Source organism: Martes martes, assembly GCF_963455335.1.
Source record: "Martes martes genome assembly, chromosome: 5".
Classification (NCBI taxonomy): Eukaryota; Metazoa; Chordata; class Mammalia; order Carnivora; family Mustelidae; genus Martes; species Martes martes.
Window position 1 is genome coordinate 79,872,827 of NC_137892.1, and position 26,714 is coordinate 79,899,540.

General features: G+C 35.8%; 1 protein-coding gene across 4 annotated transcripts in view; it reads right to left on the minus strand.

Moving 5' to 3' along the window:
• Positions 1-7,591: 7,591 nt before the first annotated feature.
• GPBP1 (GC-rich promoter binding protein 1) overlaps positions 7,592-26,714 on the minus strand; it is a 76,483-nt gene continuing 57,360 nt past the window's right edge. For 2 of the 4 annotated variants that reach the window (XM_080803628.1, XM_080803630.1), the window contains 6 exons: positions 24,870-25,054; positions 24,051-24,191; positions 22,342-22,509; positions 21,512-21,699; positions 14,656-14,758; positions 8,987-9,668 (listed from right to left, as the gene is read on the minus strand). In XM_080803628.1, coding sequence (XP_080659754.1) covers positions 9,510-9,668; positions 14,656-14,758; positions 21,512-21,699; positions 22,342-22,509; positions 24,051-24,191; positions 24,870-25,054 — 944 coding nt within the window. In that variant the 3' untranslated portion in view covers positions 8,987-9,509. Of the gene's footprint in view, positions 9,669-14,655; positions 14,759-21,511; positions 21,700-22,341; positions 22,510-24,050; positions 24,192-24,869; positions 25,055-25,768; positions 25,786-26,714 lie in introns of those variants that run through there. The other 2 variants (XM_080803631.1, XM_080803629.1) reach the window with 2 other exon arrangements.

The window sequence follows — 26,714 nt, forward strand, 5'->3', positions numbered from 1 at the left end:
AGACAGTAAAGACATACAGCAGCCCCCACTGACCTTGCAGCTGGCGTAGTGCAGCTCCCTTCATTTCTCTCTGTAGCCTGCCAAAAAAAAAAAAAAAAAGAAGAAGAAGAAGAAAAGAAAAAAATTCCATGGAAATAACTCCTTCCTAGCCATATAACACTCCTGGCCAACTCCCAGCCCCTTATTGAAGTAAAAGTGCCTTTATCCTGAGACTCTGTCTTCTGACCTGCCTTCTGGTGTGGCATTTTATATACGGGTATGCCTATGTCCCCCTTCCTTCTGCAGTATCCAAAAGGAGACACCTGTTCTGCCTGGAACTATGTACCCAGTTAAGCCGCAAATTACAGAGGGAGCCTCGGATTTCAGATTCTAGGCCCCAGGTTTTGGTTCTGTGGAGGGATAAATAAACAGATTGTTAGAATGTATGATAATGAATAAATGAGTCCTTTGGTCAAAAAAAAAATTCTAAAGCAGCTGCTTTAGACTCTAAGTTTGTGCATTTTCAGAGATTAACTCTGTTCTCTGGGCTCTTTCTGGCTATATTCAGTTCTCCTTGATATGGTCTCTGCTCAGTATGCAGTAATCATGATTTTGGAGCCCACAAGGTTTTCTTACACCTCTTTGGAAACACCAATACTAAATATATTCTGATATCTTATTTCATGATATTTTTAAATTCTTGGAAACTTTTTCTAGATTTTGTATCTAAAATATTATTTTGTAACTTAATATTTCATCCTAAAATTAACTATGTATTTTTCTTTTGTCTAAGGGTAGTTGTCTTAATATAGGGAGATTAAGAGACTGATTTTCACAGTCCACAGCTGCACCATCTACACATAAAGATGTTGAAAGTAATGAACTCATGGAAGGAAGGAATCTACTCCAAAGAAACTGCACAAAGCTGTAAATAAACGAAAGTATGATGAAAACATCTTCACCTTGGCTTTATGGATGTTCTTAGCTTATTGTGCCTTATGCAAGAGAACACTTCCAAATAATTTCATAGTGTTACTTAAATGGCAGCATCAGTTTGAGACCCAAGTTTAAAGAGTTTAAAGAAAAAGGAATGCAATAGTGTACTGAGTTGAATTGTGTGCCCAAAAATTCATGATCACCCTGAACCTGAGGACATCCCTTTATGGAAACAGAGTCTTTGCAGATGTAATCAGCTAAAATGGATCATACTAGATTTGGCCCTAATCTGATGACTAGTGTCCTCAGAAGAAAAGAAAGCAGACATACAGACAAGCACAGGGAAACACCCATGTGAAGATTGAGTCAGGAATTAGAGTTTTATTGCCACAAACCAAGGGATGCTAAGGATTGTTAGAAACCACCCAAACCTAGGAAAACTGAAGGAAGGATCCTTCCTCAGAGACTTCAGAGAGGGCATGGCCCTGCCAACACATTGACTTAACAGGCTCCTGAAATGTGAGATAACAAAATTTCTGTTGTTCAAAGCATAGTTTGCGGTACTTTATTAAGCAGTCATATGAAACTCATATATTTTAAACATCGAATCATGAGCTCTTTAAAAGCCAAAAAGTGTTGGTACCTGGTTTTCCCAAGCCAGAAATATGGAGGCCTTCCAGATATTTCATATTGTGCTGCCTGGAGAAAACAACCAACGGGCTAAGAGGCTAATTTAAAGCCCTGGTACAACTGACACTGCTGAATAACTAAAAATTCAGTATAGAAGTCACAGGAGTGCCATTTTCCAATGACAAGGTAATTCATCAAGTTAAAAAAAATTTTTGTTTATTCATTTGACAGAGACAGGCAGAGGGAGAGGGAGAAGCAGGTTCAGAAGGGAGTTAAAGGCACCCCCCAGGTTAAAATTTTAATTGTAACGTGAAGACTGAATTAATAGCTCATCTTCAAAACTGTACTTGCCTGGCGCACTTGGGTGGCTCAGTTGGTTAAGCATCTGCCTTCAGCTCAGGTCATGATCCCAGGGTCCTGGGATGGAGTCCCACATTGGGCTCCCTGTTCGGCAGGGAGTCTGCTTCTCCTTCTTCCTCTCCATTTCCCCCTGCTCCTGCTCTCTCTTAGAAATAAAATATTTTTAAAAAGACTACTTGCCTTACAGATGGATGAATCCATAGATGTGAACTTACTATTTTGCTTATATTCATCTGATAATTAGTACCAATTAATTATCAAAGAATATCTTCTTTTTGTGAATACCTGCCAAAAAACACAAGTGATGCTGAAGCAGTCAAAGCGCTGGATAACTTTCTGAATCACAGAGTTTATACTGCAACAATTGTGTTGTACATTTGCACTGATGGTACAAAAGAAATGGGTAAACTACTGGTACTTCACTATAAATCAAGATGGTGACACCAAAGAGTATTAGTAATTATTCAATTTTTTAAATCCCAGTAACTATTCAGTTTTTAAAATCCCATTGCTCAGAATAGCCTGGCCAGAAAGCTGGCCCAGAATCCTTACCTAACAGGAATGGGGAGGGGGAGCAACAGATTCGCTTGAGAATGTTCTGCTAAAGCAGTAAAAGTTACTGATTCTACTAGATTTCAACCCTTGAGTATATGTCTTTTCAACAGACATGCAATGTCTGTGATGCAATGGGACATATACCTAAAGCTAAATATACCAGGTCATGTTACCCAGATTTTGCCATCAGAAAGTATAAGCCAAATAAATTACACAAAACATCTAAGTCAGAGCAGCTTACGTTATTTATGATTTTGAGATGAGTCACAATGAAAAATAATGAAAGTGTTAAAAAGTATTAACTAACGAATTTAATTAAGACCATACAATCTAAGTCAAAAGGACCATACAATCATCTAGGGCAAGATTCTCCCAAATGTAAAAAGTCCTTCACAGTATCTGTGAAAACTGGTCACCAAGCTCTTGTTTGAATACTGCTACTGCTCACTTCCACTTACAAGCCATTTTGTAAGAACTCTAGTAAAAGATTTTTCATTCAGTGACTGAACTCTACATCCCCCAACACCCTTGGATTGGCCCTAGTTTCCTTATTAGGGTAGCCTGATATAGTAAAAAGCACATCGACTTAGGAACTTAGACCTCATTCAAGTACCAGTGCACTCACATACTCACAGGAAGACTTTGGGCAGATTACCACCTTCTTGAGTTTCAGCTTTTACAAATGGGGAGTACTCATGCTTTCACTTCACTCCAGTAAATGGTCTAAGGTTCTATAAGAATATGTTTAAAACTTCTTGGTAAATATATGTTTATCCATGAAATACACATTTAGAAAATTATCTTGCTGGAGTTCTTTCCATTGACATACACAGAAAAAAAAAAATAACAAATGCTAATATTGCTGAGTGGACTGTGTGTCAAGCTCCCATAAAGGCTTTACATGTATTTTTTGAGATCATTCCAAATACTATTCCATTTTACACTTAAGGAAATTGAAGCACATACAAGTTAGGTAATCCAACCAACATCACACAAAAACTAATCAACTAATCTCTTTTCCTAGTAATACTTTAAATACTTGAAGACAGCTTTCCTACCTGCTCTCTACTTGCCTTATCTTTTGGGCAGTCTTGCACACACACACAAAAATCCATTGCTCAGAATAGCCTGGCCAGAAAGCTGGCCCAGAATCCTGGATTCAAAGCAATTCATCAGTGGACCTTCTGAGACCCAAGAATGCCCATGCTAATCTAGAGCAAGAAAAATACCCCTGAGCAGCCACTTAGCCTGCAATGAGAGACATTCCAGAAGAATCTAACCTCTTTTCATAATTATCTCCAAGTCAAAAAGAACAGCTTGAAAATTTGTCAGTTAGCAACTTGAATTCCAGTAGATCTCTTCTCTACCAAATCAATAGCTAAAACTCAAGGCAAACAACTGATATTACTCTCAAATTTTTTCACTAACGTCACATCTTAGAAAAGAAAGTGTGATTTTTATGTTTTAGCAGACAGACACAGTGGAACTGTACCATCCAAAAGACTAATGTTCCCTTCAGAGTAGTCACATTGGTAGACTCTGTATTCACAAACATGCGGGACAATGCTAGGCACTGAGTAGGCAGGTGCTCAGTGTGAATGATTTTGGTGATGCTGCCATTGCTTAAAGCATTTTTAGAATACTTTTGGTCCTCCTAAGTCAAGATATATGCTTAATTATCTTTGACAGTAGCTCTTCTTAGCCTTTGAGGTGACTGTTTAAAAAGTTGTAGAATCCCTTCTTCCTCTCAATCGTGAAATAAAGCATACAAAAGTGCATAAACCATGAGGAGTTTGAATACATTTAAAATGTAAATTCAGTATATTTTTAGAAATGCCTATTCAAACAGAAATTTTTGAAAAATAAATTTTTTTTCAGGTATTCTGGAATGTGCCTAGCTATCTGTGCAAAGAATCCAAGACTTACTTTCCCTGGACTGTTATATAGACAAACATATATAGGTTAAATAATCATGTTTCTTGAGGAAGGGCCACACCTTTTTATCTTCAGGTTTCCTCATTCACTAACACTACATTATGTTTATGGCAATTTCCCAAAATTATTTTAAGATTTTATTTATTTATTTGACAGACAGAGATCATACGTAGGCAGAGAGGCAGGCGGAGAGAAAGAAGAGGAAGCAGGCTCGCCACTGAGAAGAGAGCCCGATGCGGGGCTCAATTCCAGGACCCTGAGATCATGACCTGAGCCAAAGGCAGAGGCTCTAACCCACTGAGCCACTCAGGCGCCCCTCCCAAAATTATTTTTAGTAAAACTTTCAGATTTACTTTGGACACAGAAAAAAGGCTTACTTATAAAAGAGAAATATTACTTCTTAGAACCTCATTTTTCTTAAGTCATTATGGAAGGTATTACTGATGGACTGCCTTGGGGAATTTCTCTAAGGCAGGCCACTTTCCCCCAACATGCCAGCAACAGTTTGCCTCTTTCATTGCTAACACACACTCCTTTACCTAGACAACTCAACTAAAGTCACACCTGGAATGAGGCATTCACAAGTTAACACTTCCACCCGTCCCTGTGGGGTTTTATTATTATTATTATTTCTATTAGTAATCTTTATACCCAATGTGGGACTCAAACTCAAGACCCCAAGATCAAGAGATGCATGCTCCTCCAACTGAGCCAGCCAGACGCCCCCTGTCCCTGCAGTTTTAAGCAATCATGTTCAAGGATTTTTAAAGCTAAACAGAAGGAACACTGAGTCTGGCAGTCCAGTTTTAATGTCTTTGAAGTTTCCCCTCTGCCTGCAGGGTAAAATCAAAGTTTGGTCAGCATGGTCAACTAGGTTCTCGGTGATCTGGTCCCTGCAGCTTTACCTCCTTCTCCTGCTCCTATACTTACACTTAACTCCTTAAGGTTTCCTTAACGTCTTTGGCAGTAGGATGCCCTTGCACGAGCCAATCCCTTTGCCTAAAATTTCCTTCTGCCCTCTGTAACTTAGTAAACTGTTCATTCATTAAAACCAAGCTATGAGGGGCGCCTGGGTGGCTCAGTGGGTTAAAGCCTCTGCCTTCGGCTCAGGTCACAATCCCAGGATCCTGGGATGGAGTCCCACATTGGGCTCTCTGCTCCACGGAGAGCCTGCTTCCTCCTCTCTGCCTACTTGTGATCTCTGTCAAATAAATAAATAAGATCTTAAAAAAAAAAAAATCAAGCTATGATGTCCTTTGGAAAGCCTATCTTAGCCCTCTGACCCTGCCCTACACTAACCCTATACATTACACATACTTGAAAACTAATTTGCCATGGTTTTCCTACCAGGCTGTGATCAACTTCAGCACAGGGTTTTTATTCTTTGTATTTTCAGCAGAGAGCCTGGCCTAGGCAGGTCCTCATTTTAGTCTATTTATGATTTACCTGAGAAGTTGCAGATTCAAGAAATACTAGTTAGTCATTGGTCATATTTAAAATGTGAACTAGTATAGGCTTCATATGTACACTTAATTATTCTCCACCTTCAATCAGATCCCTTCTTACCCAGGTTGGGTAAAGCAGGCATTTTGAACTTCGGATCCAGTTAAAAGTGGTTTAGCCCTGCCTCTCGTTAGGTATAGTAGAGTTCTCAGTCCTAACCGCAACTTATTCCTAATTCTATGGATTTACAGTCCATGCAGCACCTCTGGTGTGCATTAACTGCATTATCACCTTGCAGCTTCGTCTCTAGTTTCTGGGTTCAGGCTTAGTACACTGATTTTACCGCTTTCCCCTATCAGACACGCGATCATTCCCTCATCTCCACTCCAGAACATAATTTCAGTAATGCCCTCTTCTCTGTGCCTACTTAGCCTGAAGTATGCACTACTGAGAGATTTAACTTCATCACTTGTTGCTTTTTGTTACCTGAGCTATTATCTGGGCTTTGTATCGCTGGCACCCATCAGACTTCAAAATTCTGATGGGGACCTGAGGCCTTGGAAAAGCAACTTGCAATACCAAACCTTGGACACTCACTTATTTCAAGGCTCTTATTCCATTTTATGTCCTGTTGCTGGTAAAGAGATGCTTTTGGTTCTCACTCAATTCACATTCAGAACAAAGAGATGACATACTCTTTACCAAATACTTCTCCAGTACTTTAGAGAAAAATTCTAGTTTCCACCACAAGCAAGCTCTTTCTTAGAATTAATGGTCCCTATTATTGTTGGGACAACCCAAATGAGAAGATTCAAATAAAAGCACTTAATAAAACACCTCTTATAAAGTTATGAGTAGGAGATTACGGAGCATCCAAACAGAATGTGATGTCAAGTTAATGATGGCTTTTTTTTTTTGAATCAAAAGCAAGTCATTTATAACATATTCCTAAATTTAAGATATGTTCATATAACCATATTCTAACAACAGTACAAAATAAACACTAACAAAAGGAATTTAAAGTTTTTGTTTATAGGAATCAGGCCCTTCAAGACACTGAATTTTTAATAGTTAATATAAATCTGGTGTTACCAAATCAATCTGATTATTTTCAGATTAACACTTCTACATTTATTTCAACTTTAATAGAAATAGATTTATGGAAATATAAATAATTCTAATCCTTATCTTAATATAAAGCAAATTAAGATACAATTTTTGAAATACTATTTTAAACCCATTACCGTAAGATTTTTGCTCATTTATTACATTTCATACCAAAAAGGGGGGAGGAAGTGCTGAAAGGAGGGAGGTAGTAGTAAGAGGGAAGGATTACAAAGGAGGGGAAACCAAAAAACTTCTGGGGATGACAGGTATTGTTCACTACCTTGATTGCAGTGATGGTTTCACAAATCAAAGTTTATCAAATGATACCTTTAAATGTGTAGTTTACGTTAATTTATACTTTAGTGAAGTGGACTGTAAAAAAAAATAATAATAATCTGCTGTGGAGAAACTGAGTATGTAGCAGCCCAAAGTACTTTTTTTCAGACCCCCATCATGGCCTATTTTTGAGTTCAACAATTCCGCACTAGATGTCCAATTTAACTAGTACTTATGAGCTCCCTTTCAAACAATATGGTCCAAACTCTTTACCAGCTACCCATTATTCAGAGAGCAAGTTAAAATTATGCTAAGATGTAATGGTTCTATTGAAATACTTTGTATGGATCCACCCACTCAGTAACCAAACTTGTTGATACTATCATTTAATAAGGAGAATAAACCACACCACTGTAACTTACCATGCTTATAAAAGGTAAACTAAAACACAGTCCGTATCAATGCCATGAATGCACAATAAACATTACTTAAGTGATAAGAATTAAGATAAAAAAAATTTATCTGAATATAAAGCAAAAGATGCCAGAAAAATTTTCTTAAGAAATCTTTTCTGAAAGCTCTTCAGTAGAAACAGTTAGATTTTTAATGTAAACCACATTTCTCAGGTCCCTTTTTAGCTTATGTTAGCAAATACATTTTACATCGGATAGATTTCATTAATCTGTTAACCAAACAGTGCAATCTAAGAGTCCCCCAAACATTTCCTTATGTGATACTGACAGAGCTTTGTCAAAGCATACTTGGGATGTGATAGTACATTTAACGCTAGGTGATTAGATTGCATTGTGGTGTATTTTAGGAATCTATTTAAAAAGATAACTTTAAGATCTATTTAGTATTTTGTTACCACTCTAACTCATCCTTAGTTTTGTGGGGATAAAACTGTGCTTTTGGTTTTTGTTTGTTTTTAACTTCCCCATCACCACCAGTCTCAGTGTGAACAAAAAATGTGGCTTCTCTTGAAAGCTGGGAAGTTTGGGCAGGACCTTGAGGTAGAAACAGCAAAACCACTGCAGCCTTCTGAGAAATACAATTTAAAAGAAGAAAAAACTGACGATTAGCTTAATCTAATGGAAAACCTACATTCTTGCTGAGATTACACCCTTTACAATCAGCATATATTTAAACATGGACGGAAATGGGATGAGGAAAGCTATAAGCAAATGCAGGTAAACAAAACAAGTAACAGCAAAATACAAATATACAGAGCTAAATTACTCTTCCAGTCAGCAATGAAACAGTAATGATTCTAAAATATGCAAGTGAAAAATAAAGTGACTATTTAAACAACATTCATTTAATAAACTTGTTAAGCATTTGATAATAAAAAGGATATTTTCCATAACTTTCTTTTTGTAAACTAAGAAAGTAATCACTATCTTTAATAAAGAAAGTATAACTTTGTTTTAATAAGTAAATAAAGCATTTTGTGTTTAGAAACCAAAACCTCGAACACTAGAGAGAACAACAATATTCTGAAAATCCAGTTTATTTTCCATGTGTGGACAGATCCAGTCAGTGTGATCAGTTTTTCTGCATGTGTAATAATTTATCAAAATAAGTATTCCCACAAGACTCTTCCATCATCTCTGAAAGTCCTGGTCTGAAAACATACCCAAATAAAGTTCTTGAAAATCACCTCTTAAAATTTGGAAGAAAGTGTGTCAAGTCTTTCCTGTAACGTTTACCGAACTACACATGGCTAAAGAGCAATTTATGTTTTAAAAGGTGACTAGTACAACACTTGAGTTCAGGAAATTAATGTTTTAGTGCACTTTGCTCCAGTTTTAGCCAACATGCTACATTGTCCTTTTGGGGGCGGGGGCACAAAGTGGACTTGAGGATTTCCATTGTACGAAAGAGATATGACTCTGCAAGCAAAACAGTGTAAGCTGCCTTTTTTCTTAAGACCTGGACATTTTAAGACAGAAGCTTTGCAAAACATTACACAATTTTTTATTATTAAATGAGAAAATCTCATTTGTTACATCGTCACATTGCTAGTCAGAGAAATGCTGCAGTGATGAAGAAAGTCAATGTTGGATCAACCAAAGTCCTCATTTCTACAACATTCATTTACAAAGAAATAATGTTCAACACAGCCCAACACAACATTCTTGGTTTTCTTCATAGTGAAGTCCCTCAAAAAAATCATCTTCTAATGGGGTATTTTACTACATAAATTATAGTTCTTCATTTTTACAATTCACCCCAAACTGTATGAGAGATGTATCACACTAAAATTTCTAAAGCTGTTAGGAAATCCTTCACACATCATCATCATCTGATGTGTCACTGCTACTTGTCTCTGTGTCATCATTTTCAATAGTGGGTTTGAAAGTGCTGTTTTTCCAGGGTCCAAACTTGAAGTCACAGATCAGGCCATTTTTCAAAATACCATTTTTCCTCAGACCATTCTTCTGTAACTAAAAGATCAAAAATAAATATATTAAATACATAATCTATCCTCCTCCAGGGGTTACTTATAAGTTAAGAATAGTGTAATAATTCAATGTAACCATGACTACATTAAAAAAATTGTCTTCTACCCTGAAAATTCCAGATGGTATCATTTCTGGAAAACTAGTTAAATACAGTAATTGATTCAACTGTTCTAACAAATTATTCCCTAGGAATACATCCTTACCTTTTAGAGAACCACAATTAATACCTACCAAACCAGAAAGTAGATAAATAAAATTAATGTTTATTATTAGCATCGTGAAAAGAGCATAAATTGTCAATCCAGACAGAGTAGGTGTGGACATAACCCTATCACTTGTTAAGGTACTAAATAATCCTTTCCAAATTTTCATTTAAGTGAAAGTTGTACCAAATACCTTCAGTGCTAACTAGAATAAAATTAGCAGCCATTAAGCTTCAGCTGTTATTTTTATTATTCTGACCAAACTGAACTATTAACACACCCCACAAACTGCTTTATTCACACACTCACTACAGAATAAATAGAATACAAACCATTCCAGTAGGCAAGTATTCAAGTTATGTCCACAAAATAACAAAATCAAATACAGCCTTTGCTTAACTGCAGAGATTCTAATATTGGGGTAAAAATAGTCTTCCATTTCTGAAAATGAGAAATCAAAACTAAAGGGGTTAGATGGTAGTAAATAAGAACTGGGCCCAAAGATCACAAATTAGGGGGGAGGATGTTGATCCAAATTACAAACAATTTAAAGACACAAAACTAAGTTACATTAATAATGGTAACATTATAATCTCTAATAACTGGTCTTTTGAGGTTCTTTCATGAAAAATGAGTTTCTAGTAATTTACACCAAAATCTCTAAATACAACCTTCTATAAGACCAAATCCACCCCTATATCACTATCTGGACCTGTCTAGAAGCTTCACATTCTAGAGGGTTTTCTTTCTTTTTTTTTTTTTTAAATCATTAAATCTTGAGTGTTAGGTTATGATCCAAACAAAAAAAGCTGCTTACATCACAGCTAATTTTGTTACAGACTTTCATAAACAAGAAATAACAAGTCTAGAGTCTTAGCCCTCAATTTTCCTTTTGCCCTTCCTGTTTCTCTATTTTCCATAGCAGATTTCCTTTTCTAAATTATACAGTTTAAGCTACCTCCCCCTTCACTTTGAATAAATGACCTCATACCACCTTTACTAAGAAAAACCAAAGCGCATGTATGCATCCCCTGGTGTTCTCAGCCACTGTGATGAGTACAAACACAACCTGACCTTTTCTTAAAGGTACACCTTTACCACCCCCTAAACTTCTATCCTTGCTTTTCATATACTTATCATCAATGCTGTCTCATCTTTCCACAGCCCAAAATCAGCTGGAGAACTTACTGATTTTAAAGAAGGGGGAGGTGGCACCTGGGTGCTCAGTTAAGAGTCTGACTTCAGCTCAGGTTATGATCTCAGGGTCCTGGGATGGAACCCCCTATAGGGCTCCATGCGCAGCACGGAGTCTGCTTGTCCCTTTCCCTCTCCCCCCATCGTGTGGACTCTGTAATAAATAAAATCTTTAAAAAAAAAATTTTTTTTTTCTCTAAATGTCTGCACTGTCCCCACAAATATCTAACTTAGCATGTTCTTTTTAAAAACCTCCTAAAAACTAGCTCCTCCTATACTTTTGTTTACAATGATACAATTAGCAGTTCAGAGTTTAAAATTCTCAAAATCCTACTGATTCTATTTCAGATCTCAGTCTCATCAAGACCGTTTTTTACTATCATTTCTCCCTCCTCTAATTATTATAATATATTCCCAACTAATCATCCTGATTCTGGTCTTCCAAACTGCCCTTCCAATGTATACTTTATACTACACCTTTATTTCATTGTGTACAAATGACTGTTTCACATCCCTTAAACACAAACACACACACACACACACACACACACACAGAAATACCTCCAACACACTGGATCTCTCTCTCCTGCTCTCACCTTATTCTGCTTTACATGGAAATCCCTCTAACCACATTAAAATGTTACTCTATGAAGGACCTCATCTATGTAAAAGTCCGTAATATTTTGGGCAAAATTTAAAAAATGGAGTTTGAAATCAGAGTCTCTCTGTTAACATTTAAAATATAAATCCTTTAATAAATAGCATCAAGCCCTAATGATTTTTCAGGTACTTGTGTCAAATGGTATATGTCTTCATTAATATGAACGTATCCATGTCATTAGTTTAGGATAATCTGGACATTATACTTACATGCCACTGCTCTCCAACATACAGAATGCACAAAATTTTTGTATCACTCTGTAGGATTTTATCTACCTGCCCAGTTATCATGAAGGTGAAAGCCAACTCTCTTTGTCAGATAAATATTTATGTTCTTTGGAACTACTACCTTATGGTAATGGTACCTGGTGGCTTTCTCTTGATGGCTTTCAGCAGATTCAGAACTGTTTAAACAGATTCACAAACTGGTAAATCCATATAGTGGACTACTATTCAACAAACATGGATGAGTTTCAAAAGTATAAAAGCAGCCAAATCTAAAACTACACAGTACTTGGTTCAATTACTGAAACACTCGAGAGACATATTATGGTGACAAAAACAAATCAAGGTGACAAAAACAAAACAAGTCATGGACTATAGCTGGGAGTAGAAGAATTGAATGCCGGGGGGGGATGACTGTTATACATCTGTCATCTGTCATCTGTCAAAACTCATCCTACTGTGCACTTAAAGTCAATGTTTTTATGTAAAATATTAAGTATAAAACACAAGACCAAAAAAAAAAAAAAAAACCCTTAAAACTAACATCATTAACTTCACAACCATGTTATGAAAAATAACATGAGGCACTAAGAACTTCTGAATAAAAAATTTAAGCTGGGAAGGAAGAAATGTGAAATTGGAGAAGTAAAATTATCTGTTCACAGATGACATGGCCTTAATATGTAGAACACCCTGAAGATTCCACGTAAGAATTAAGAACAAATACAGCAAAGTTGCACACTGAAGATCAACACACAAGTCAGTTGTGCTTCCTTAACAATGAATAAGCCGAAAAGGAAGTAAGAAAACAATTCTATTTACTACTGTATTAAAAAGAATAAACACTTAGAAATAAATATAAGGAATAAACAACCAAAAGAGGCCAAAAATTTCTACAATGCAAACTATAAATCACTGCTGCAAATACTTAAAGAACACCAACATATGTAAAGACAGTCCATACTCCTGGACTGTGACTATTACATCCAAAGCAATCCACAGAAAAAATGCAATCCCTACCAAAATCTCAAAGGTATTTTCTGCAGAAGTAGAAAAACCAATCCTAAAATTCATATGGAATCTCAAGGGTTTCCAAATAGCCAAAATAATCTTTAAAAACAACAACGAAGTTGGAACTTTCATGCTTCCTGGTTTCTACACTTATTTCAGAGTTGAAGTCATCAAGACGATGTGGTACTGGCAAAAAAAAAAAAAATCACACAGAAAAGACCAGTGGAATACAAAGCCCAAAAATATATATATATGGTTGATCCCTGAACAATACAAGGGTTAGGGGCACCAACATGCCCCCTCCACTCCATGCAGTCAAAAATCCATGCATTACTTTTGACTTCCCCAAAACTTAACTACTAACAGTCTACTGTTGAATAGGAAGCGTAATAGATAACAGAAAACAATTAATATATATTTTCTAAGTTATATTTATTATATATACAGCATTCTTAAAGGTAAAAAGTGAAAATGTTAAGACAATCATAAGAGAAAATACATGTACAGTACTGTAAAATATCGGCATCTGAGTAGACTCATGCAATTGAAATCTGTGTTCTTCAAGGAGAAACTGCATTCTCAAATGATTTTTGACAAAGTTTTGACAGATATATCCACAAGAATGAAGGCAGGTCCTTACAACACAAACAAAACTAACACAAATGGATCAAAGACTTAAACCTAAGAATCAAAACTATCGATCACAGATTTAAGAAAACACAGGGGAAAAGCTTCAGGACATTCAGTTCGGTAAGGATTTCTGGAATACGACAGTAAAAGTAGGGAGAACTAAGGAAGAAAACCGGTAAACAGGATCCCATCAAAAATTTAAAACTTTTATGCATCAAAGAATATAATCAAAAGAGTAAAAAGGCTATCTATGGAATGTGAGAAAATATTTGTAAATCATGTAGAAACAGGAGTTAAAATCCACAATATATAAAGAAATACCACAACTCCACAAGAACCTGATTAAAAATGGTCAAAGTACTTGAATAAATATTTCTCCAAAGAGGTACACAAATGGCCAGTAAGTACAAGCAAAGATTCTCAACATCACTATTAACCAATACTGAAGTGCAAATTAAAACCACAGTGAGATACCTACTTGGCAATCATTAGTATAGCTCTTATCAATAGATAAGGTAAGGTAAGGTAAGGTAAGATAAGATAAATTCTTGAGCATCACTGGTGGGAATATAAAATGGTGCAGCTTCTGTGGAGAAATGGTTATGAGTGGTTCCTCAAAAAGTTAAACACAGATGACCATATGATCCAGCAATTCCAATTCTATCAAACATTTCCTAATACTCTTTCAAAAAGGAGACTATGGAAACAAAAAACAAGATGTTTCAGAACTTGAAATATTCTTATGCAAGGAGATGGATAAAAGGTGAAGCTACTTGGAAAGCTACTGATGCTTTTTACTTATCCCCACACTATTAAAAAAAAAAAAAAGTCAGAAACATGACAAATCACAGACATATTATTTATACTAATTCCTAAGCACTGCACACTGGTTTAAAACAAAGGCAATTCCAACATATACTGTGGTGTCTAATAAATTCCCAAATAGAAAGGTATAAAACCTCCCTTCCCTTAAAAAATGCTTAATATGTTGTTCTGATTAAGGAAAGGCAATGTAAAGTGAACTTGTAAGATACAGGTCTTCTCACCTGTTCACTAATAACTTGGAATTCTCTCATTTCATCCTCAGTTAAGGGAGCACATGTTTCATCATTCTCACTGTCTTCTTGCCAGCCCATCTCCTTTAACAATCTGAAAAGGTAGGGAAATAGGTAAATTTAATTTAGAGCTTCAGCCAAGTAGGATAATACCATTTACACTGTGTTCAAGAAAACACCATCCACATCCATTATAAAAAGTCCTCGAAACACATAAAAAAAACTTTTTTACTCTATGCTTTCAATCTTTCTGAAAATGAACAAGTAAGATTAAAGCCCAATAAACTGTGTTAGTTAAGATTTAGAATGAACAGTGCAACTTTAACCTTTGTCAGAGGTTCTCTAGGCTGGAAATTTGCAGAAGGGTCTCTAGCTCAGAAACTAAAATAAAAAATTGCTAAAAACGTAAACTAAAAGAAAAGCAATATAATATTCCTCCTGGTTTTCTTTAATATCCCCACAGTCTATCATATTCTTAGCTACGCATTACTTTTTTTTTTTTTTAAGATTTTATTTATTTATTTGACAGACAGAGCACAAGTAGACAGAGGCAGGCAGAGAGAGGGGGGAAGCAGGCTCCCTGCTAAGCAGAGAGCCCGATGCGGGGCTCAATTCCAGGACCCTGGGATATGACCTGAGCCAAAGGCAGAAGCTTTAACCCACTCCCAGATGCCCCCACATTATGTTTTTTGCTTTGAACAACTGAGCTATCTTATCCCCACCTTACATTTTTACAGTGTATTTACCTGTTGATATTACCTCTCAGGTGTATGCCAGTCATCAACCTCAACGCATTATTTCAATGTGAAAGGGGCATTGTGTTCTACAGTAACAGAAAGACCACTTTTTTGAAAGCTTTTAACTAGGATCTAAGTAAATGAAATAAATAATATGGCTATTCTGTTTTCTTTCCAAATTTTTTTTAAAGATTTTTTATTTATTTATTTGATGGACAGAGATCACAAGTAGGCAGAGAGGCAGGCAGAGAGAGAGGAGAAAGCAGGCTCTCCACGGAGCAGAAAGCCCGATGCGGGGCTCGATCCCAGGGTGCTGGGATCATGACCTGAGCCAAAGGCAGAGGCTTTAACCCACTGAGCCAACCAGGGGCCCCTTCTTTCCAATTTTTAAGAGAATACCTCCATCTTAGGCACAGAGAGTCTTAAAAAAAAAAAAAAAAAAAAAAATCATTAGCAGGGACCAATGACTTTTCTCCCGTCAGACAAATATGAAAATCATAGTCAAAGCTGATGCATTTGACTTAACTATTTCAAAGTTTGTTTCTTATACAGCTACATATATTGTATTGGTCTGTATTAGTTTTTTAATAATTATCTCTCTTCAAATAAATAAATAAACTCTTTAAGGGGCGCCTGGGTGGCTCAGTGGGTTAAGCCTCTGCCACTGGCTCAGGTCATGATCTCAGGGTCCTGGGATAGAGCCCCACATCTGGCTCTCTGCTCAGTGGGGAGCCTGCTTCTTGCCCCCCACTGCCTGCCTCTCTGCCTACTTGTGACCTCACTCTGTGTGTCAAATAAATAAATAAAATCTTAAAAAAAAATTATCTCTTTTACATATTTGTTATTCTATTCACACCTACTCATCTTTCAACGTGAGCCTGCAACAAAGGTCTTGTACCTTTTCAAATAATCTCACAGAATATCAGTGCTCAGAGAATCTGAATAAAATTTAACATAACACCCATATTTTACATATAAAAAATCAAGACAGTATAAGTAAAATAACTGGCTTACTTGATGGCAAAGAAGCAAAGAGAATTCTGGTTTCCTCCTTCCAAGTCAGTTTATATTGCACCAAACCCTCTAGACCAAAATGTCACAAATCACTGCCAATTACTATTTCTCTCATTCCTTTTAGTCGTTTAACACTTTTTTATCCAACAGTGTCTTCACTCTTCAACTCAGACAGCTTCTTATGGAATGGCATTTCCATTCCCAATGCCACCTAGTTCAGAGCCTACAGATCTAGATAGGTGAAACAATCTAACTGCTTTTGCTAGATCCTTTAGTTAACTGCAAGTTAACTAAACAATAATGCAAATGAAACAAATTATTTCAAATTGTATAAAAGGCAAGCATTCCTGAATGTCCAATCTCACACATTTCCCCTTCCTTCCAGTTGGTATAACTGTTAACTTTCTGGAATAGCTTTCAAAACAAATACTTTGCTCCACAGTTAGTAATATACTGTGACAGTGATCTGGACACCTTTGCCTTTTCAAACTATTACCAAGTCACCCATACACCACCTTACACTTTCACAATACTCTGCTGTGTGTTTCCAATTGCTTCCCACTTCCTAAAGAACAAACTCCTTAACACCAATGACCACAAATTCACATTTCTTACATTCGAAAAAGCATAGGTTTAGAAGCAGAGGACTTGGGTCATAATTCCTACTCTATCACAAACAGGTACAGAAGCCACTTCTCTGAGCTATTTCCTCATCTCAAGCAATGAAGAAGCTTGAATAGATCTCAAAGGCCCTGGCTCTTCGATTTCATTCTAATTCCATTAAGGACTACACACTCCCTCAAGATACTCACTGGCCCTAAACAAACCAGGTATGTATTCAACTCTAAATATCCATTTCACACCCCCTTCTTGTCCTAATAATGTCTCACCTTTAAAGATTTAGGTCTCAATTACTGTGACTGGCACTAAAGTCATGAGATCATCCCAAACTCCCTTGAATTTCTTTGGCACTCATTTGATGCTTTCAACAACTATCCCCGACCCTTAACGTTCAAGCTATCCTATGGTGATGATATACTGAAACTTGACAACAAAACTAAGAATATATGTGTTTTTAATATTTTATGTTTCATGTATTTTTCATTTTATATTTTAGCTTACACATATGAACTAAGAATTGTCATCCTTGAGAACTGTATCACTGACACCTGCTTCATTAAATTCAACCAATGTTAAGTACTTAATATGCACAAAACTTAAGAATCGCAAAGTTTATAGAAATCTGAAGCCACAGAGAAGAAATACCACTCCATTTTCGAGAAATAAAACCCAAAATCCAAAAGAAGGCATTACCTTTGCTACCTCAAAAAAAAAAAAAAGTATTAATGTGTATCTGTAGAACACTTACATACACTATACAAAGCAGAAAGAAAACTCAAGCTAAGAAATTTAAATTAAAATGGTTATGTCCTCTTTTTATTGACTTGGAATCCTTTTTAGCATGTGCAACATTAAATATAAAGTTAAAAAAAAGATATATATATATATATGAATGAAATATTCATTCAGGTAGTCAACACTGATAATCTCTTCATGTAGCATGGGTTCCTCACCAACCCCCCTAGAGTTTATTCCAATTTTAGACCACCTCTTCTTGGCTCTATTTGGCTTAGTTCCTAAACCCTATTCTCTCCATTTTCTCCCGTTAGTAGTCAGCAGAGGACCAAAATCTGTCGAGGTATGGAACTGACAAGTCTGTCCCTCCCTGTATCTCCATGAACCAAAGAAGAAACCACCAAAACACTTATTTACACTATGTCTGCAGATGAAGAAATAACACTAAATCATTCATTACCGGTATTGGGGTCATCAGAATACTTTCTAAGTAACTGTGGCTCAACCTTCTTTTGCTACAAAATACTGAAGGCAAATAGCAAACAAAAAGGTACTAAGTTTCAACTTTACTATTAAGTTTCAACTTTTATTACAGCCTTAATAGTTTCTACAAGTAGGTAATTTATCTTTATTCTTTTACTGCCTATGCTGTAACTCCCTAAAAGAGAACTCATCTTTTACTATCATTAGAACATCTGGTTTGTACACTTCTTGTCTGCACAAGACCTGTTCTCTTCTATCAACTGTCTGACTAGAAATATTTAAATGACTACTGGTGAGAATGGGAACTGGAAAACATATCTTTGGGTACTAGCATGGCAGAATCTGATCATTTTAATTATGTGTGCCATCTGACCAATCAACTTCATTCCTAGTAGTCTGTTTTATAAACACACTTACACAAATGTTTAAGGATATAAATACAAGGATGTTCATATGGGTACTATTTAAGATTTTATTTATTTTGAGAGAGAAAAAGAGTACATGCAGGGGGAGGGGCAGAGGGAGAGAAAGAATCTCAAACAAACTCCTTGCTCACTGCAGAAATCAACAAGGGTCTTGATCTCACCACCCTGAAATCATGACCTGAGCCAAAATCAACAGTTGGGACACTGAACCAACTGAGGCACCCAGGTGGCTCACACAAGCACTACTTGTAAAAAAGAGACACAGGGAAGGATCCCTGGTCAGTAGATAAATAGTTTCATGAATTATATCCATACTACAGAATAGCAGCTTCAAAGGAGGTATACAATATTTCTATTAGAATAATGGGAAAAAATACTGAAATGTCGATTTATACCTATCTTTTTTTTTTTTAAAGATTTTATTTATTTATTTGACAGAGAGAGATCACAGTTAGACAGAGGGGCAGGCAGAGAGAGAGAGAGGGAAGCAGGCTCCCTGCTGAGCAGAGAGCCTGATGTGGGACTCGATCCCAGGACCCTGAGATCATGACCCGAGCCGAAGGCAGCGGCTTAACCCACTGAGCCACCCAGGCGCCCCTATACCTATCTTTTTAAAAGGAATTAATGTTTACTAGTTTTTGCACGTATGACACTGCAGCCAGTATTCAGCCTACAATAAGAGTCACAAATCATAAACCATATCATGAGGTAAAGGAATCCTACCCTTTGGGCAGAAATAAAAAGTATGGTTACTGATCCACTCATACTAAATGCACAGTAACAAAATACAGTTGCCCAAACAAGTAAATTTAAAGATACTATCTAGTTAAGTTAGCTTAAAACTAATCTAGTTAAATTAACTCTCATCAAATGGGCATTCACGTTTATCGTACACCCAATAAATTATTTTAGGTAAAAGGAAGCCCAAGTTAGTATAGGAGGATTACAAAATTAAAACAAATGCCTGTATTCTCATACACAACAGTTATAGCCACATCTAAAAAGAGCAAGACATAATCTGGTAAAGGGGAACAAAAACCATCATAGAAATTAAGAATAATGTATGAATTGAGCCAGAAAGACAAAGATATAAAGGGGTCTTTAATATAAAACTTTTAAAAGTTATTCCATAGTAGGTATAGCCTACATCCCCAATGTCTTAGAATTAAAAGAAGTTCTAAAAGAAATGGCACTGAACTAAACAGAAAGTCAAATCAACAACAGAGGCTGTTAAGAAGTTATCACTCCACACTGAGCCTGGTCCTAAAGAACATTTAAAAAAAAAAAAAAAAAAAAAAACTTTTTAAAGATTTTACTTATTTACTTGTCAGAGACCGAGAACACAAACAGGGAGCGGCAGGCAGAAGGAGAAGCAGGTTCCCCTCTGAGCAATGAGTCCAACACGCGATTCGATCCCAAGACCCTGGGATCATGACCTGAGCCAAAGGTTTATTTCAAGGCCACATGAAGAGTAAATCATTTCTACCAAAATACCGCTCTTAATTTTAGAATCACGGGAGGAACAAAACATAAAAGTTCACTCTAGACTTCAATACTCTTCAATTCTTAGACTAACTCACTTAAGAGTTCCCCATTTAAAAACTGTTTTAAGACTATAATAACAGAAGCACAAAGTGCTCTTGAAAGTTTGCAATAAAAATTAAATCACATATTGAGACAATTGGATATCCACATGGAAAAAGATTAATTTGGACCCCTATACCTCACATCATGCACAAAACATGCAAAAAGGAATAAAAGGGGAAAAACTGATAAAAATGATTCATCAAAATTTAAAGGTTTTGCATTTCAAAAGGTACCAATGAAAAAGTGAAAAAACAACTCAGAATGGGAAAAAATTCTGCAAATTATATATGATTAAGGACTTGTATTCAAAATATACACAGAACTTTTACACAAGTCAATAATAAGATATATAATACAATTTAATAATGGGCAAAGAATTTCAACAGATGTATCTTCACAGAAGACATACAAATAGCTAACAAGAACTTGAAAAGATACTCAACAGTCAACACTAATTTTTAAGGGAAATGCATTATTAAAAACCACAAAAATATACCACTTCATATCCATTAGAATGGCTTAATCAAAGACAGATGGTAACAGGTGTTGGTCAAAATATGCAGAAACTGGAACCTTCATATATTGTTGATGATAATGTAAAATGGTACAGCCATTTTGGAAAATAGCTTGGGAGTCTCAAAATGTTAAGCTTATGTCCTAGCAATTCTACTCCTGATATCCACCCACCCAAAGAACCAAAAACATGTCCAAACAAAAAGTTGTACATGAATGATCCTACAGTAGCATTATCCAGAACACTCACCAAATACAAACAACTCAATACCCATCAAAACTGAAGAAAATGTCATAGAGCCATACAGTGTACTGTTAATAAAGACACACAAGGTAGTGACACATGCTACGACATGAATTTGAAAGCATTATGCTAAGTGAATGAAAGAAGCCAGACATAAAACATCAAATATATGATTCTATTTATATAAAATATCCAGCAAAGGCAAATCTATAAAGAAAATAGACTAGTAGTTGCCTAGGACATAGAGGAAAAGGGAGAAATGCAAATGAGCACAGGTTTTTCTTTTAGGGGAGACAGAAATATAAAATCAGAATGTGATGACAGTTCCACAGCTCTGAATACACCAAAAATCATAACTGTACACTTAAAATGGGGGAAATTTGTGGTAAATAGCCCAATGAAACTGTTAAATAAATTACAACATTTCTACTAATCTCAAAATCCTGGATGTAAAACATGCAGAGAAAAAAGTAAAAATGAATACTAACCTGTGTTCTGCCTCAAGTGAACTGGAAAGAACATCAGTTTGTGGGAAGGTTGAAGATCGAATGATCTGCTGGGAAATTACTGAGGCATTGCCATTCTCCTGTGGAATTTCATTTTCATCAAAGTTTCGATTTATGTCCCTTTCTTGGTGAGTACTATTGCTGTTATGCAAATTAAATGAATCATCATCCTGATTTTTAGGGAGTTAAAAAAAAGAATGAGTTAGAAAATACAGCTTGTTGAAAACTTTAATAGATTTTGGTTAGATTTCCAGATATAATACATAAGTATTATAATCGTTAAATTTAGGAGAACTTCTCAAAAGATATAGAACTAAGCTGTGAAGGATACCCACAGTTTTCTGACTCTATGTCTTCACTTTATTCAACAAAGGCAAATCAGAAGGATGAAAGGCAAGACGGACAACAAAGAAAACATTTTTGCACAGAACAACAGAATGATAAAAAGCTGCTTCAGAAAAGAAGTCATTTTTTTTTAAGATTTTATTTATTTATTTGACAGAGAGATCACAGGTAGGCTGAGCAGCAGGCAGAGAGACGAGGAAGCAGGCTCCCCAACTGAGCAAAGAGCCCACTGTGGGGCTCGATCCCAAGACCCTGAGATCATGACCCGAGCTGAAGGCAGAGGCTTAACCCACTGAGCCACCCAAGCACCCCAAAGAAGTCATTCTTTATATAAATAGTAAACTAGCCTTGCTTTCAGGGAGATGACCATTTTGATTAAAGTTTGTTCAAAGGTCTTCAATGGTATCTGCCCAAATATTTCAATGACATGTTAATGTTAAACCAAGAGTTACCGCTAGTTCAATTACCTTCTCAGAGCCAGCATGACTTTCATCTTCATGCTCCTCTTCTACTCTGTCCCTTTTCAATGCTTTCAAAAATTCACTCTTCTTATCAGTGCGCATACGTGTCAGTTTGGTTAGACGAGGCTGCTGATTAAGTTTGTCAACAGGTGAAGAGGAATTTGAGCGATTACACTAAGAAAAAAAATACAGAAATATTAATAAATACATAGACAATATCAGTAACTACCATAATTTCCTATTTCACCCTATTCACAATACAAAATTGATTTTATTACTTTTTTTTTTTTGCAAGAGGCATTTTTTTTTTTTTTTTAATTTGACAGACAGATCACAAGTAGGCAGAGAGGCAGGCGGGGGGTGGGGGGGGAGCAGGCTCCCTGCTGAGCAGAGAGCCCGATGTGGGGCTCGATCCCAGGACCCTGGGATCATGACCTGAGCCGAAGGCAGAGGCTTTAACCCACTGAGCCACCCAGGTGCCCCACAAAATTGTTTTTAAAGTCTATTTTTCTCTATCCCTGTTTTAGTTATCCCACTGAATGAGTAAACAAAGAATTTTCTTTTAAAAAAATTCTTTTTCTTATCCCATAAAACAATTAAGGTCTGATATTACTAACAACTATTATTCTAAATTAAAAGCTTAAATATAATTTTAATAAAACAAAACCCAAACCTACTTAAATATGCCCATAATACATGAGTGGTTTTTAAATCTGTGTTCGACAGAGTTCTAAGGTTCTAATAACTCCAATAAAATCTGTTTTATAATTATTTACAAAGAGATACACAGAGAGTTTATCATGTAGGATTTCACCAAGGAAAATGTTTGTGGTAGGGCAGGAGGGAGATGGGAGGGACATGTACTGGAGTTCTTTGTTTTTGGTGTTTTGTTTTAACAGTGGAATACAAAAGAAAATACAATGTTAAAATCTCTGTGTCACAGAGATTTTTAGCCAAGGAAAACTACCATAACGCATGTTAGCAATAATGTCCACAGACCATAAGGAATCTATTACCAGCTGAGAAAGCTGGTCCTCTCATCCCAGTTCTAAATTTCTAAATTTACTGGTTTACTAAAAACCAGTAAATGAGAGGCTTCGATGTTCCAATACAGTACACAGAGCAATTTACAGTGGAGCAACATAGAAACAAATGTCTTTTGACCGTGAACTAATCGGGGAAGTCCCTCGTCTAGAAGCTTCAGAAACTTGGTCAAATGACAGATACTTAAGCTACCTGACATTCAAAGTCCATAAAATATGCATCTTTCCCTTCCTCTTCTCTCTGGCCCCTTTAGTGTTAACATTAATAAGATGTCCATCATCTCCAAAATATTGTATGATACAAAACCTCATTTTCAGTCAAGATTCAATCTTACAGCATAGCATTAACTATCACAAATGTCAAAATTCAAATTGTTGTAATTATTTTAAAAATCTGTGCTTGTGGCTGATGGTTAAGTGGGCATTTCATTGTATTATTTTCCCTACATTTTAGGATACTTGTGAATTGTTTTAAAATATTTGAATTATTCCTACTTAAAGTGCAAAAACGATTAGCACAGATCAAAGTATTTGAACCATGGCTTCTGAAAGAACGGAAAAATCTCATTTTAATGTATTCATTTAATGAATCTATACCTTCTGTCCACTGTTAATTTAATTATCATGATTAAAATATGCTGCATTCCTCGGAAATAATTTCAGATGACATACCTCTTTCACTGAAGTTGTTGATGGACTAAAATTCTTGGCAGCTGATTTAAAAGCATTGAAGTTGCCAACGCCATATGTAGACTCATGAGGGTAAGAAGTCCCAACTTTATTTTCTTTAGTTTGGCTTTTCCATTGTGTAGGCTAAAGAAAAACATACAAACATTAATGTGTTTCAAAAACAGCTTATATGGAGAACAACAAAGTGAACCCTATTTAAAAAAAAAAATGACTACATGCAACTCATAAAACAATTATTTTCATATTACATCTTAATCATTCCTACATATTTCTCTTTTATCTTTTTATACAAATAAAATCAAAGCCTGAAGCTTTGCGCAGTGGCAGTATCGTAGCCAATGAGGTTTATCCGAGGCGCGATTATTGCTAATTGAAAATCAAAGCCTGGCACTCAGATAAAAACATCTGGCTGCACTGCTATTTTTTCAAAGTTTTATTAACCTAAAGTTAGGTTTGCTTTATCAGTAAAACACAAGTGGGAGCACAAAAAAACCTAAAACTAAACACCAAGGAAACAGCACTATATATTATTAAGTACATATATCATAGATTTATCTGGCAACACAAAATTTTAGATTTCATTTACTACTAGTGAAACAAGAAACATATACATGGACAAACACACACACCATTTAAAAGGTAACTAAAATTAATGACACACAATGAGCCAACTCTTTCCACTTGAAGTAAGTACCCCACCAACAACCCCCTCACTTTGGTGTAAAATTTTTAACATTCTTTTCCTAAAGTAACTCAACTGGTACCAACTTAAAACTAGCATTTTAACAATTCAGAACTTACTTTTGTAGGTGGAGCAGCAGGTTTAGGGACTAAGCCTTTATAAACACTTGGACCAGTCCCGTTCTTAACTGGTTGTGATTGAAGATTTCCTACCACTGGGAATCCAGATAGCTGTAAGTCTTTTGTATTACCTTTCTTAATGACCAGCATCCTTGGAGCTCTAGATTTAGGATTCGGAGGATATTCTGCATAAATAAAGCACGACCAAGAGTTACATACATAAAATTAAACCACCAAAAAAACAACATATTCCAAACCTTGATTATATTTAAAAATAATAGCTGCTGCCTGGGTAAAATAACTAAGCTAAATAAGTATGAGCTATATTCCTGTTTCAGAAATAAAGCTATAACATAATCAAACAGAATATAGCAAGAATTGAGCAATGTCAAGTAACAGATGATTTCAGCTCAAGAGTGGCCTCAAATGTTAACTATGGCTAAACCAAGATTAATGTACACTCTAACATATTTTAAATTTTTTTAATTGCAAATTTCACCCTAGTTGCACCTAAGACTTGGGAGATAAAGTTATATTATATTTTATTATATTTTGCCTTCTCTATTTTAAAAAGACATTTTTCCTAATTCCTTCTCATTCTTATCTCACTCATATAGTCATTATCAATAAACAAGGAATTATAGTCCCTCTATTTCTAAACTTCTACTAATGTTATGACTAACAAAAAACAGAATTCTATTTTCACAATACTAAGTCATTCAAGTATTTATTGGCCACCTAACTACAATGAAGGTATTATGCAAAAGTTACAGGGCAATGAATTCAATCCTTCTGAAGCCAGTACTAGTGAAAATAGCTGCTAACTCAAAGCTTTTTCTCAAGAAAACTGCAGCTGTTAAAATATGAAAAACTGCCCACAAAGTTTAGTTTATACATACCCCTACAGTTCAGTTAGTGTAGGTGGTGTTACATGTGAGCATGTTCACAATTACTGTGGTGAAGTATGTCTTTCCTCCCTTAGAAAAATTCTCAAAGTATCAGTTTCATAGTTGGAGAGCTTAGAGTAAAAGAATGAATTTAAGGGGAAAAAGCTGAGAAAATCTAAATCAAAATTAGCATAATATATTAAGAAAGACAGATCCTGTAAGATGTTGAGTTGCCTACATGTTTGTGAGGATACCCAACCTCAAACTAAACCAAACTTCCTACTAAATTACCTCAAAAATTAAACTACACAGGGATTAGTAAGGACATGAAGGTACTCTCAAAGCTCATCTGAGGCTTCAAACTCCTCAAAATATACAGCTGGTATGATACTTCATTTATTTTAATGGTTAAGTACAAAAGAACAAGGACCAAGGGCAAAGAGCAAATCTTCCCATAGGTTAAACACATGGCTCACCTACTAAGGCAAACATTCCAACCTCTTGGAGGCCTTAAAAGGCCTAAGAAATAAAGGCTAAGAAAAAAATCTTCAGGCACACAACACAGAAATTAACTCAGCAATATACAGCTTTTCTAAAGAACATACACAATTAAGGCACCAAAACATAAATTGAGAATAAAGATCTCAAACAGGTGAATAACACTAAACAATTTAAATTTTGCAATTACTGCTTCTGGTAAACACATGATGACAGTGTGAATTAAACTGTAAAAAAAAAAAAAAAAAGATTACTTAAATTAGCAAAACTTAAAATTCAAATTTGAGAGAAATTCTTAACAGCCTGGTACTCAAACTCTAAATTAAATTAAATTTGGGGGGTGCCTGGGTGGCTCAGTGGGTTAAGCCTCTGCCTTTGGCCCAGGTCATGATCCCAGGGCCTTGGGATCCAGCCGCATAGGGCTCTCTGCTCAGCAGGGATCCTGCTTCCCACCCCCAAC